Source organism: Eubalaena glacialis, chromosome 13 (genome assembly GCF_028564815.1).
Source record: "Eubalaena glacialis isolate mEubGla1 chromosome 13, mEubGla1.1.hap2.+ XY, whole genome shotgun sequence".
Taxonomy (NCBI): Eukaryota; Metazoa; Chordata; class Mammalia; order Artiodactyla; family Balaenidae; genus Eubalaena; species Eubalaena glacialis.
Genome location: NC_083728.1, coordinates 24,470,012 through 24,485,387, shown reverse-complemented (window position 1 = coordinate 24,485,387; position 15,376 = coordinate 24,470,012). Strand labels below are relative to the sequence as shown.

Below are 15,376 nucleotides of genomic sequence, written 5' to 3'. Positions count from 1 at the left end.
GAACTGTTCTACTCATTAGGAATCAAGACACAGTTATATAAGTTTTTTGAGCAGAGGGCTGTACATCAAATGAGTTACTATTGACACTTTATATAATCTAGACCTTCATCGTGGTGGGTCATATGACCCCTTATAAGATCAAGAGGAATGTTATCTTTTAAGGAGTTGTCTTGCTGATGCTAGGAGAATGTTGTTGTTTATGGTTGAGCAGGTATTCCTGCCATTGGGGGAGGTTTGGTGATGCATAATGCACATACACAATCCACAATGAGGGGGGAGAGGGTGCCAAAGGGCAGAGAAGATTTTTTGTTTAAATTTTTCTTGCCTTGCCATAAAATGTGAATTTTATTCCACACCCCTGTGGTTGAATGTAGGACTGCTGCTTTCCATTTGACCCCTTCTGGTCCTATTAACTATTCTGTAAGTCTTTTTTTTCCCTGAAGGGAGGGGGGTCATTGTTTTTTATGTTTTCCCTAGTTTTATAGTTCGCTGATTAACAGAATACGATGTTTATAAATAAGAGTTTCTAATGAATGTAAAATACAGTAAAAGGATCAACCTTTTACTATTCCCCAAAGCACTAAGAATTCTCTTAGAATCTTGATCTGGGTGGTGGTTTTAATTTATTCACTGAGCTGTATACTTAAGATTTGTATATTTTACTGTATGTACATTATACCTTCACAAAAACCTAAAAATGAAAAATAAATTCTTGTAAGGGTTGAACTGTAGGTCTGAAGACCAACTCAGTGCTAAAAGAAGAAGAATTTCTAAGGGCTTTCAAAATATTTCCTTAAGGATACAATTAAATTAGTCCATCAACAAAAGGCTCATAGAAGCTTATTTTTCCTTAAAATGACAGAGAAAATTACTCAAATATACAAAGACTAAAAAATACATATATGCAAAGAGAATGGCATAGCAACTGAAGAAAAACCAATCTAGAATTTTAGCAGAGCTGTTTTGTTATTAAGGTTCAAAGTCACCAAGGATATACTATATCCAATACTATATAATATTCATATTTCAGTTTCTGATGGGCAGAAATACCTATAATAAATTAAAATATTATGTCTTTGATTGCAATTAAGATTTTTTCATTTGCTAATGTTAAGTTTTCAATGATTTTAGTCTAAAGTTCATATGGGGAAAAACAGAACAGAACATGTAACAAATGGAAATCAGATATACTTATATGGGCAGTAAATCAGCATTGGAAGTCCACATTTAAACAAATGGTGAGACACTAAAGAAAAAAAAGAGCAAATTAAACCTAAAAGCAAGCAGAAAGAATGATATATAAAGATAAGAGCAGAAATCAATGAAACTGAAGACAGAAAAATAACACAGAAAATCAAAAGAGGCCAAAGCTGGTTCTCTGAAAATATCAATAAAATTGACAAAAATTTAGTAGAACTGATCTAGGGGGGAAAAGAAGGAAAAACAGAGAAGATACAAATTACCAACATCAGGAATCAGAGAGGAGAGGAACATCACTATATATCCTAAAGATATTAATAGGATAATAAGGGAATATTTTGAACAACTTTAGGCCAATAAATGCGATTACTTAGATGAAATGGACAAATTCATTGAAAGATACAAACTACCAAAGCTCACGAGAATAAATAAATAACATAAATAGTCCTATCTCTATTTTAAAAATTGGATTTGTGGCTAAAAACCTTTCCCCAAAGAAAACTCCAGGCTTGATGGCATCACTAGAGAATTCTATCGAATATCTAAAGAAATGATACCAAATCTACACAAACTCTTCCAGAAAAAAAAAGGAAAGAACACTTCCCAGCTCATTCTATGAGCCAACATTACCCTGGTGTCAAAACCAAAGTCATCAGAAGAAAACAAAACTACAAAACCATAGCCTTCAAAAGCATAGATCCAAAACTCCTTAACAAAATACTAACATCAATATTTTAAAAGGAGATCATATCATGATCAACTGGGATTTATCCCAGGAATGCCAAGTTGATTCAACATTCACAAATCAATAAGTGTAATTCACCATATCAGCAGTCTAAAAAAGAAGCATGTTTAACTTTTTAACACCTGAGGTTCTGGGAACTACTTGACATCGAACACATTTTGGGAAGCACTGGTTTGTACCATCACCAAACTAATGATATCCTAATGATATCGTTATCCTAATGCTTTGGGCTTGACAGGCCTATTCCTATCCTTGAAACAGAGAGTTTAGGACATGTATAAGCTTTTGTTTCAGTCAACAAATAATTTATTGAGCACCTAACTCAGTGCCTAAAGCTGATTTGGACACTAGGAATACAGCAGTAAACAAAGCAGTTAAAAACTCTCTTCATGGAACTTATGGCCTAGTTCAACTATCAATACATTTATAATTTTAAGTAAAATTCCTAATGGCCTATGTCTTGATTTTTTTTTTTAACTCGGCAGTTTCCTTCTGATTCTCATATATAGTCTTCTGGTTCATAATCAATCACTCTGCCTAAGGAAAGGCACACTTGCCTCCAAGGCCCAAATCGTTTCATGAGAAAGAGGTTTTTCCCCACAACATGTTCATGAAGCAAGCATTCATTACAAAATAATGAAGACCTCACCAGATTGGCCAGTGTATTTATACAGTGCTCATACTGCAGCAATCAGGAGCATTTTATAGTTCCTCACTTTTCCTGCAGCGAGGCCAAACCTTTATACCTGGGTGAGCCATTTTCCTGGACAAATCTCTAAAGCAAGTCCCTTAAGACCATCACACAGGGACTGGAAATAACAACTCAGGGAAAGAACCTCTTCAAGATTCATGCATTAATATAAGTTAAAGAAGTAGGTGGACTAAATTTCCATCCAGTCAATACAAATTGTTCTGGTCCTCAGATGACTTCATTCTAACTTTGGAAGACTTCATCAGTCTACTTGACTAAAACACAAGCACCTAAGACAGGTTTAGGAAATGAAAATCAGCTCTCCCACTAACTGATGCATTTTGTGCCATCCTACAAGATAAAAAACGAATCTAGTAAAAGGCTTACACTAAAACAGCTGTGTGAGAGTTGGAAGGGGCTTTGAAGTCATTTGAACTTTCTATTCTGTACTGGAATTCCTTCTACAGCATTCTTGATTCACGGTCAACTATCTGGGCCCCTGTTCAAACAAGTCCAATGACCTTGTGAGGCTACCTATCCCACTGCAGGACAATTCTTGCTAAAGTTTTGTTATATTGAACATAAATCTGCTTCATGTAACATTCATTAAACATTATCTGCACACTGGAACACCTCAGATTAAGTCTCCATTTTTTTTACATTTGCCCCTCAAACACCTGAGAAGAACAATTATGTCTTCTCTTTTCCAGGCAAAGTATCCCTATTTCCTTCAACCACTCTGCATTCAACAGTTTCTGAAGCATTCACAAGGCTCACTGCCCACTTCTGAATGCATTCCAGTTTGTCAGTGTCCTTCAGAACAGGAATAACTTTTTGGCTTAATGCTAATCTGAAAAGTGCTTATTCAATGACATGTGGCTCAATCTGTTAAATGTTATCCTTATCTGATATTGCTCCATAAAGATAATGAAAAAGAACGGTTATTTCAGGATAATCAAATAGGTAAGGGAAAGCCACATTTAAATTCCTAAATATGGATCTAGAAGAAAAATGGAACTACACATGAAAACATTACATAAAAAGATGGAGGAAAGCTGGCTGATACTGCTGATGCAGCGAGACAAGCAGACATTTTACTCCCTAATGAAAGACATGAGAAAACACAAAATTGAAAGATTCTTGCCAGTGCAACCCAATACACGTGTCTGCCATAGATTTCTGAGTCAACATTTGCTGAAAAGGGCTCTCAATCTTTCAATATGGAAAATTATACCTATATCTTCCCACCCAAAATATACTAGAATGTCATACTTTGATGTTTTGATATTACAAATTAAAAAAATGAAGGTTACAGGAAGTAGACACTGCCACATCACAAAAGAGTTTTTAAATGCAAATTAGGGACTTAGTTGAGGTCACAAGGGAACCAAGAAAAATCAGAGACTAACTTAAACTAAAACAGTGAAGAAATTTTCCTGATGATTTAGTAATCCTCCAAATGGTAGCCAACTTTCCCTCTGGAATCATAAAAATACGGACAAGACAAAAGCATATGGAAGCAACCAAGTGGAACTCAACCATCAAGAAATGAATAAAACAGTAAATTTTTTCTCTTTTCTTTCTTTCTTTCTGCTTTCATTTCCCTTTTCTTTTAATTTCTTACTTTCAAACAAAACACACATTTTAAGTTTTTAAATCCAAATGTATTATCGCAAATATTTTTTTTAATAAAGGAAAAGATCCTGGTTAATAATATTACCAAATATACCAGTGATTATCATTTGTCAAAGAATTATGATGTAAAAAAAGATAACTTTAATGAGCATAACTAATATTTCATTAATGATTAAGAAGACACTTCATAACCTTAGGGTCTCAAGGACATCATTATAACCTAGTAATGTGTGTGCTACCTTCTATACTTTTCAAAGCCCCTTACAAACAAAATGCTTGTGGAATCACCGTTCAATTTATGTAAAACGGAGATTATAGAGAGAAGCCTATATTTGCTACAGTGAGAATTGTTAGGAAGAGAGCCAGATATTATAAGAAGAAACTAAAAGTAAAGTCCACAATAAAATTGAAATTCTAATTTTACTCCAACTTGTTAAAATGGTGTAACTGGAATAATTTAGTCATTTTGGGCAAAGTTATGATATTTTCTAGAAAAGTCTTCCCTACTGATTTGTGTTGGTTTGCTTTAATATATAACTTATGACTGATTAGGCTTATCCAACATTCTAGCAACCTTGAAAAGTATTAAAAGGTACTTTTGCCATAACTGTAGAGAGAAACAGTAGTACTAGGAGATAACTGGGCTGAGAAAAACCCAAATACGTGTGTTTTATTATTTTAATTGGTTAGAGGCATTGCTATAAAAGTCCAGGGGCAGTAGCACCTGACATAGAGAGGACATTCATTCATTTATAGCAAGTACCATAAAAGAGATAACATGCTAGGCCAAGACTAGGAATGATTAGGAATGACACAGTTAGCAAACAGCCCTCATAATATGAATTACAATAAATCATAGAATTGATTAATTTTTAAAATGCTTATTAGTAAAATTTTAAAGAAAGTCACTACAATGATCTAGGGAAAATCACTTATGAATCACAGAGAGTGTTTCCTTAAGAGCAGTGCCCATCAGAACATTTGGCCCATCTAACTTCTCAGAACTCATCTATATGGCATATCATGTAGCAAAGAGCTGGAAAGACCAGTGTTATTGGATTGCCTGCTACTGAGATACTTCTAAGGAATCAGGTTAAGGAAGTAGAGGGAGTATTTCAGCCCCACATGCTGTATAGACCTGACTTGGAACGGGGGGCAAGGGGACAACAACATATTTTGAAGCTCTCAAAATAATATAAGCATTTCACAAAAAGCAAAGCAGAAGCTTTAAAAAAATCTTCTGTGAAGAGCAGAAAGCACAAAGCTCAAGAAGAAAAATGAAAAAAACTTAAAAGACTTTACCCATTTACTGTATTTCAAAGGTCCTGTGAATCCCATGGCTTCTATTATCTTTGTGAAGGCACCAACCTTCTCCTCAACAGGCTGTGGGGAATCCTTGGTAGAAGAAAGCTATTCAAAAAGAAGGAAACCAAAATTAGTTGCAAAAAAGTTTTTTTAAAAGAATGCTTTTATTTCTCACTAGGGTCTAAGGGCATTTTTTATTGCTTAGATTTTTTTTTTTACCTAGAATTTTTAATTCTCATTTTTCTGGGTACCTTATCACTCAGTACAAACACATCTGGAACCCTAATAGGTGTCCTCTAAATTCCAGAGCAGACATACCCACCTCACTGACCATATGTCTATGAACCCCTGTCTAGGAAATGATAGATTTGGGGTATCAGCATAAAAGTCCTATGGAAAAGAGTACTTTAAAAAAGAAATCTTGACCCCCACCTCCCAAAGAACAATTCTGAGAAACATGTTCTATGTTTATTGACATTATGGGAAAAGGAAAGAAAAATACTGTCTGAAAGCAGTCAGAAGTCATTCAAAGTCATAATCAATCAAAGCATGCACTGAATAAATGTTTTTAAACTTTGTATTTTTTATTAATGACTATAGGAGATATAAGTTTTGTAGTTTGCAAATAAATTCAAAGGAAAACCTTTTCTAATGCTAAGCCTCTCTAAATGAAGGCAGGCTATATATCCAATAAGAAATTCTCTGTAAGTTAAATATTACTTTATTTTTAACATATAAAAAAATCTACAACACTTTTTCTCTAAAGTGTTTTCCAAGCAAGAGAGTACAATGGAAGAAATATAGGACATGGGATCAGACACCTTAGGTTCCAACATTCAGTTGGTCTGTCTCTTCCCATCCTTGTGACCTTGGGCAAGTCACTTTACTTCCCTGAGCCTCACCTTCTGCATTTGATAAAATTTCCTGCCTCATCCAGCTAACAATTTTGCTGAATTTCAAGTAAGAACACTTGTGTGAAAGCACACTATAGACATAGAAAGAACTTGTAAGTCTCACCTTATTTGTGGTATGACAATTCCTACTTAGCTGAATGTCTACTACTGATCCACCACATGCTAGGGCCTGGCTCATCTGGGGCCACTGGGGGATTTAAAAAAAAAAAAAAACAGAGGTAAGCTACACTAAGCATTCACTTAGAGGGTTAATGTGATCAGAGTTGCTTCAAAGTAAAAAATACAGAATCTTTCTAGCCTTGTTTAACTCAATTCCTAATGCTGTCTACTACATGCTCAATAAACATCTGTTAAATATCTGAATAAGTAAAAGAACGTAAAGTACCTTTCACAAAATAGGTACTCAATAAACAGTAGAAGCTTTCATCATCACCATCGTTATCAACATCATTGTTGTTCAGATCAGAACTGTCTTCCTCCAATGCTCACACTGCATTTGAAAGCACTTTGGCAATGTAATAGCCATTAGTTAAAATTACATGCCAGGCACTATGTATTTGCCTTACATATATTATCTTATGTAATCCTCACCACAATCCTACCAGGTTGGTATTATTATAATCAAGATGAGTAAACATAGTTTTGAAAGTAAATTCCTAAGGAAAAAAACAATATGCAAGAGATCCTCATTGTAGCATTGTTCACAAGAGTGAAAACTGGGGAATAAGCCCAATAAGAAAGGAGGTGGTTAATTAAATTAAGGTACAGTCACTCAATGGGAAATCAGATAATCAGATTTTTAATAGGCTTTATTTTTAAAAGCAGTTTTAGGTTCACACCAAAAATGAACAGAAAGTACAGACTGCTCCCATATACCCTCTCCCACACATCCACAACATCCTCCCCTATCAACATCCCCCAACAGAGTGGTACATTTGTTACAATGGATGAACCTACACTGACACATTATCACCTAAAGTCCACAGTTTACATTAGAGATTATTATTTTTAGCAACATGAAAACACACTTATAATATGTACAAAATTATAGGTAAACACATGAATGCATAGGGGCAAGTCTAAAAAGGAACACACAGAAATGAAAGAGTTATTTTGCTATGCTGGTAGAATTATGGAAGAGTTTAAGAATCTAGTTTCCAAACTCTCAGTAATGTTATATTTCCTTTACAATATAAAGGGGTGGGGAAGGAGCAGCAGGAGGGTTCAATTCTGGCTTATTCCAAGAGATGGGACACATGAAATGAAAATGATTTTTTCTTTAATCCTAATGAAGGAAAAAAATAGAATTTCTAAATGTGGAGAGTTACTATTTACTTTTCTTTCCAAACAAGGATATTAAAAGATTAGTCAGGATTCTTCTGGTCAGTCCCAAGAAAACTTATGCTTTAATTCACAGGTATCAAGCAGGCTTTGTAACACAGAGACTAAACACAGAACACCTCCCATTACATCACATATATCAGTGTAATGGTCCACTAGAACATGAAGCACTTAAACAGCCTGAAAGAACACAACTAACAGCAGTTTCAACAAGCTGTGCTTTGGGGCAAGGTGTATGTCATGATCTTTTTCTTCCCCTATAGCTCCAGGAGTAACCAATGGATTCCTTCTGTGACTGTCTCACCAACTGCTGTCCTATCATTATTTATGGGTAACATTGAACACGATATTGAACTACCAAAGTACCTAGGTATCTAGCACCAAGGACAACATCTAGTTTCCCCATACCTAAACATATCTATAAATACACACATTTACTTTTTTGTATTACCCATTCTTGCCCTTGCCCCCCCAAAAGATTCCCTTGACCTTTAAAAACATTAATTTTTCCTCTGTTTAAACCAAAAAGATATCAAGTAACTTTCTGTAAAAGAGAAAAAATACCCCAAAATACTCAAATGTCACTTTTTCAAAGACGCCTTTTCTGACCACTTTATCTAAAATAGTTTCTTATCATCCCATTATTCTCTATCATAGCAGTACCCTGTTCACTTTACTCATAGTACTCATTACAATGTACAATTATATATTTATTACACACACTTATTTTCTATCACCACCACCAAAAATATCCATGAGGGTAGGAACTAGGTGTAGTACCAGAATCAAGTACAGTGTATTATACACAAGAAACCCTCAAACATTTGTTGAATGAACAAACCCAACCACCTGTATGGTTATTTCTTATTATATCCTTCTTGTTCTTATCCACACACATGCCATGCATACATGTTTCATTTATCGAACCTTTATTAAATACCCACAATATGCCAGCCCTTGTGCCAGTTTTTACTATCCTATGGAGCTCATAATGTTGTGGAGAAGAGAAAGAAAACTCACTACACAAGAAAGAGAACCGAATATCACATTTAAAAATGTTTAAAGACCACCCACCAAACACACACACACACACACACACACACACATACACAAAGCGCTAGAAAGGATACAGAGCAACTAGAACTCTCATACTCTGCTGATGGGAGTGTAAAATGGTACAATCACTTTGGAAAATTATTTGGCTGTATCTATGAAGCTGAATGTATACACATTCTGTAAGATTCAACAATTTCATTCCTAAGTATATATCCCAACAGAAATGTGTACATATGTTCACAAAAAACATGTACAAGAATGTTCATAAAAGCACTATCAATAAAAGCCCAACTGGAAGCAATCTAAATATCCATCAATAAATAAATGTCATATAGAGTGAAGTAGGTCATAAAGAGAAAAACAAATATCATATATTAACGCATATATGTGGAATCTAGAAAAATGGTGTAGATGATCTTATTTGCAAAACAGAAATAGAGACAGACGTAGAGAACAAACATATGGACACCAAGGGGTGGTGGATGAATTGGGAGATTGAGATTGATATATATACACTACTGATACGATGTATAAAATAGATAACTAATGAGAACCTACTGTATAGCCAGGGAACTCTACTCAGTGCTCTGTGGTGACCTAAATAGGAAGGAAATCCAAAAAAGAGGGGATATATGTATATGTATAGCTGATTCACTTTGCCATACAGTAGAAACTAACACAACATTGTAAAGCAACTATACTCCAATAAAAGTTAAATAAATAACTTTTATTAAAATAAATTTAAATAAATAAATGGATGAATGAATTGTGGTATAGTCATATAATAAAATACTATACAACGAGAATGAATAAACTATTACTACAAAGAGTAACAGGTGAATTTCTAAAACAAAGTTGAATGAAAGCAGACAAACACAAGAGAATACATGCTGTATGTTTAAAAGGCAAAACTACTCTCTGATGTTCGAAGTGAAGACTGTGGTTTTAACCTTGGTTAGGGAGAGTGACTAAAAGGGGATCAAGGAGCTTCTGGGGTTCTATTTCTTGTTCTGGGTGCTGGTTATGTTCACTTTGGGATAATTCATTGAGCTGTACACTTAACGACTTATATCTTTTTTATATTTTTATTATACTTCAATAAACAACAGAAATTTAGTGAGAAAAGATCTGGAGTCATCAGAAAAAAGATCACGGATAAGTCTTAAGAAGTGGGCAGGAGGGGGGAGGAATAGATTGAGAGGTTGGGATTGACATATACACACTGCTATATTTAAAACAGATAACCAACAAGGACCTACTGTATAGCACAGGGTACTCTGCTTAATATTCTGTAATAACCTGAATGGGAAAAGATCTTGAAAAAGAACAGATACATGTATATGTATAACTGAATCACTTTGCTATATACCTGAAACTAACATAACATTGTTAACCAACTATACTCCAATAAAATTTTTTTTTTAATTTTAAATTCATATATCCATTAACCCAGCAATCGTACTCACTCCTAGATACTCAGTCTTACACGTATAATCATACATTTGTGAAAAGTGCATTGTTTATAACAGCAAATTATTAGAAACCACTTAAATGTTCATTTATTGAGAACTGTTTCAATATGTATGATGTGTCCATGCAATGGAATACGATGTAGCATTTCTTAAATGAGTTTTAGATGTACAGATATGAAACTACCTCCAAGTTACATTTGTTAAGTGAATAAATGATGTATAGTATGTAATCTGCATTTATGTATGAAATTATAAATTTATCTTTGTTGTTTAAAAAAAAAGAATGGAAACAAACAAAAACAAAAAACAAAAAATCGAAAATAAAAGCAAAATTTATTTAATTATGTTCTAACTAATACATAGCACTATAAAATTGCACATAGTTGACTGACTGGTTTATTCATTCTATCAAGCCACAGATATTTATTAAATGCCTACTGTATGTCAAAGCCCTGTTCTAACAGCTTGGAACACTAGAGTGAATGTCTTACAGAAAGTCTTTTAGAAAGTTGTCTTTCAACTTGTATAGTTTCATAAATACTATATAATGATGATAATGAAGATGAGTACTGACCATTTAAATACTGTGTACTTCTTTCTTTTTTTTTAAATTAATTTTTATTGGCATATAGTTGCTTTACAATGTCGTGTTAGTTTCTGCTGTATGGCAAAGTGAATCAGCTATACATATACATATATCCCCTCATTTTGGGATCTCCTTCCCATTTAGGTCACCACAGAGCACTGAGTAGAGTTCCCTGAGCTATACAGTAGGTTCTCATTAGTTATCTATTTTATACATAGTATCAATAGTGTATATATGTCAGTCCCAATCTCCCAATTCACCCCACCCCCCTTCCCACATGGTGTCCATATGTTTGTTCTCTACGTCTGTGTCTCTATTTGTTTTGCAAATAAGATCATCTACACCATTTTTCTAGATTCCACATACATGCGTTAATATATGATATTTGCTTTTCTCTTTCTTACTTCACTCTGTATGACAGTCTCTAGGTTCATCCACGTCTCTACAAAAGACCCAAATTCATTCCTTTTTATGGCTAATATGCCATTGTATATATATACCACATCTTCTTTATCCATTCCTCTGTTGATGGACATTTAGGTTGCTTCCATGTCCTGGCTATTGTAATAGTGCTGCAATGAACATTGGGGTACATGTGTCTTTTTGAATTATGGTTTTCTCTGGGTATATGCCCAGTAATGGGATTGCTGGGTCATACAGTAGTTCTATTTTTTAGTTTTTTAAGGAACCTCCATACTGTTCTCCATAGTGGCTGTATCAATTTACATTCCCACCAACAGTACAAGAAGGGTCCCTTGGGCTTCCCTGGTGGCGCAGTGGTTAAGAATCCGCCTGCCAATGCAGGTGACACGGGTTCGAGCCCTGGTCCGGGAAGATCCCGAATGCCACGGAACAACTAAGCCCGTGTGCCACAACTAGTGAGCCTGCACTCTAGAGTCCACAAGCCACAACCACTGAGCCCACATGCCACAACTACTGAAGCCTGTGCTCCTAGAGCCCGTGCTCCGCAACAAGAGAAGCCACTGCAATGAGAAGCCCGCGTGCCGCAACGAAGAGTAGCCCCCGCTTGCCACAACTAGAGAAAAGCCCGTGAGCAGCAACGAAGACCCAACACAGACAAAAATAAATAAATATATATATTTTTTTAAAAGACATATTAAGATTTTGCTTTTATTTTTTGCTTCCTAAAAGGTTCTAAAAATGAAAAGATCTCCCTGATAGAGAGAGGGAGAGAGAGAGAGAGAGAGGGAGAAAGAAATGAGGAAGGAAGGAAGGAAAGAAAGATAGAAAGAAAGAAAGAAAGAAAGAAAGAAAGAAAGAAAGAAAGAAAGAAAGAAAGAAAGAAAGAAAGAAAGAAAGAAAAGAAAGAAAGAAAGAAAAAAAGGGAAAGGAAAAGAGAAAGGAAAGGAAAGGAAAAAGGAGGGCAGGACTCTAGCAATTCTTGAACACTATATGTATCTGGTCCTTTTAGCAAAGCTATAAGCTCCACCAGGAGACAGTCTATCTTATACTTCTTTTATTTTCTGTCCCATTGCTCAACACCATTCTGGGCATGGAGTAGGCACTCAATAAAAACTAGGTGGGGTTTTTTTTTTTTCCAAATAGAAGGACAATCTGGAGAAGGTCCAGTAAAGAACCACAGGAATGATCAAAGAGATGAATAAAAGGTCCTAGTGGAAAGGTTAAAATAAATTGAAGCTGTTTAGCTTGGAGAAAAAGCAACTGAAGAACTAAGGAGTAACTTAGAATAACAACACTTGAGCTGGAAGGAATCTCAGAGATCTTCTAAGTCCAACCTTTTCCTTTCACAGATGAGGAAACTAAGACACAGGGAGAGGTTGCAACTTGCTTAAGGTAGTTTTAGGATTAAAAAAAAAATTTTTTTTAAAGTTTCAATTTACAAGGTGAGGAGAAAATTTACCCAAGTAGCATGAACACAAATAGCAACAAAAATAGCAGTTACAATTTACTGAAGATCTCCCATATGCCCAGCACCTGTACGCTTGCTGTTTTACTTATGTTATCTCACAACAACCTTGAAAAGTTGATACTATTTTTTCCCATTTTAGAATTAAGAACACTAAGGCTCAAAGAAGTAAAGTTCATTAAGGGGTAAAACATGTATTCAGAGCTATCTTCTTTCCCCTGTATCTAACTGATTTCAAAAACCTGTGTAGAGTTTTCAACAACACTGGCTCATGTACACTTAGCACCCAGATCTTAATTTCTAAATATTCCAAATATCATTCTCCAATAAAAGGAACCAGGGCTCCCGGGGGGAAACTGTTAACTCTAGGGCTAGAGCAAAGAAAATACAACATGAACCTTAAACATCTTGTGGTGCCAAGAAACAAGGAAGTGTTCAAAAAATGAAGGCACGTGGAAAGGAACTTGAAGGAGTTCTCAACAGCCAAACATGGAACAATTTGATCAACAAAATAATGAGAATAATGCATTATAACTCACAGAATAAATATCCATTAGCTCATACTGATACAAACAAAATAATTGAATAAATAAATAAATGGAGAGGAAGTGACAGCTCTTCCTTACAGAAGAATTCCAATCAAGAAATGTAGTACGCAATGATGGAATTAGAAAATGACCATCAAGCAAACACCATAGTAATGACTGTTGCAGTCAAGAACCATAAATAGAATTACCACGTGATACCACAATCCCACTTCTGCGTATATGTCCAAAAAAATTCAAAGCAGGATCTTGGAGAGATGCTTGCACACTTATGTTCATTGCAGCATTATTCACAATAGCCAAGATATGGCAGTAACCCAAATGCCCACTGACAGAAGAATGGGGATAAAGAAACTGTGGCATATATATAGATATAGATATAGATATACAGATATAGATATAGATAGACAGATAGATAGAAAAATGGAATATTATACAGCCTTAAAAAAGAAAGAAATCCTGCTCCCACCCCTCACCCCTGGGTGCCCACGGACCCAACAATAAACCCTTACAAGACATTTTACACAAACATTTACAAGTTGTTGTAATAAATTATGCAGCTTAGGCTGCTTCATCTTTTGTAGTTCTTTGACTTTTTCTTAATCCTTTAAAATGAACATCACTGATTGATCCTTTCAGTCACCATCTTCTAAGATCTTGGAAGTTTTGGAACATTTTTATATTTATGCAAAAAAAGGAACGAAATAGTTGAAATAAAAGTTTTTATCAAAACTCCACCTCCTGGGGCTTCCCTAGTGGCACAGTGGTTAAGAATCCGCCTGCCAATGCAGGGGACACAGGTTCGATCCCTGGTCCAGAAAGATCCCATATGCTGCGGAGCAACTAAACCTGTGAGCCACAACTACTGAGCCTGGGCTCTAGAGCCTGCGAGCCACAACTACTGAGCCCACATGCCACAACTACTGAAGCCCATGCCTAGATCCCGTGCTCCACAACAAGAGAAGCCACCACAATGAGAAGCCCGTGCACCACAAAGACCCAATGCAGCCAAAAAAACAAAAAAAAAAACCCACAACATTGTAAATCAACTATATTTCAATAAAAATTTTAAAAACTTCAAAAAAAGAAGTATGATGAGAAACAGGATATTTGCATAATCTCAAAGTATCTTCTCACAAGACACCTCCTAATTACAAAGGGGAAAATAGTACTTTATAGTAGAGAAAGCTGACAGACACCAATTTAATAACCAAGTCATCAAAGTTAACATCACCAGTAATAACTGGCATCATGTATCCCCTGATATGACCCACTGAGAAGGAAACAATATCACTTTTGCCAAAAATGCATAGACTAAATCTAATTTTAAGAAAATATTAGACGAAACCCAATTGAGAGACCAAAAAAAGGACATTAATGGGGAAAAAAAGTAAAATTGGAATAAGGTGTATAGATTAGTTAATAGTATCACATCAATGTTCACTTCCTGGTTTCAATAATTGCACTATGGTCATATAAGATGCTAACATTAGAGGAAGCTAGATGAAGGGTATAAGGGAACACTACCATTTTTATAAGTTTAACTTACATTTTCTGTAAGTTTAAATTATTTCAAAAGTTAAAAAAAACTTTTTAAGTAGACTCATCAAAGTATGACAGAACTTCAAGAGGTTATCTAGAAAAGACAGATTAGAGTCCAATGTCCCTAGCCTTTTGAAAATGATAATAGGATTACAGCATTGGACATTACCTTAGAGATCATCTGATACTACCACTCATCCAATGGCGGATACTTTTATGTCAAGCCCCTAACATAGCCTTCCAATCATTGCTTGAATACTTCCAGTAAAAGTAAATTTACTTTGTCAAAATACAGCCAACACATCCCATTACACCACAATCCTAGTTAATATAAAGTTCTTCCTCATTCTAAGCCAAATCTGCCTCCCTGTCAGATATGTACCTAAGGATGTCATTCTGAGGCAGAGTTTTCCAATCAGGAGAACTCAAAGATGGGAAGATGTACCAGTGAGGTAA

At 35.1% G+C, this 15,376-nt stretch overlaps 1 protein-coding gene across 3 annotated transcripts in view; it reads right to left on the bottom strand.

Moving 5' to 3' along the window:
- The window catches only part of LOC133103646 (ubiquinol-cytochrome c reductase complex assembly factor 1), a 92,746-nt gene that overhangs the window by 64,119 nt on the left and 13,251 nt on the right, over positions 1–15,376 (bottom strand). For 2 of the 3 annotated variants that reach the window (XM_061209132.1, XM_061209133.1), the window contains one exon: positions 5,574–5,681. In XM_061209132.1, the coding sequence (XP_061065115.1) occupies positions 5,574–5,681 (108 nt within the window). Of the gene's footprint in view, positions 1–5,573; positions 5,682–6,593; positions 6,678–15,376 lie in introns of all 3 variants that reach the window. The other variant, XM_061209131.1, reaches the window with a different exon arrangement.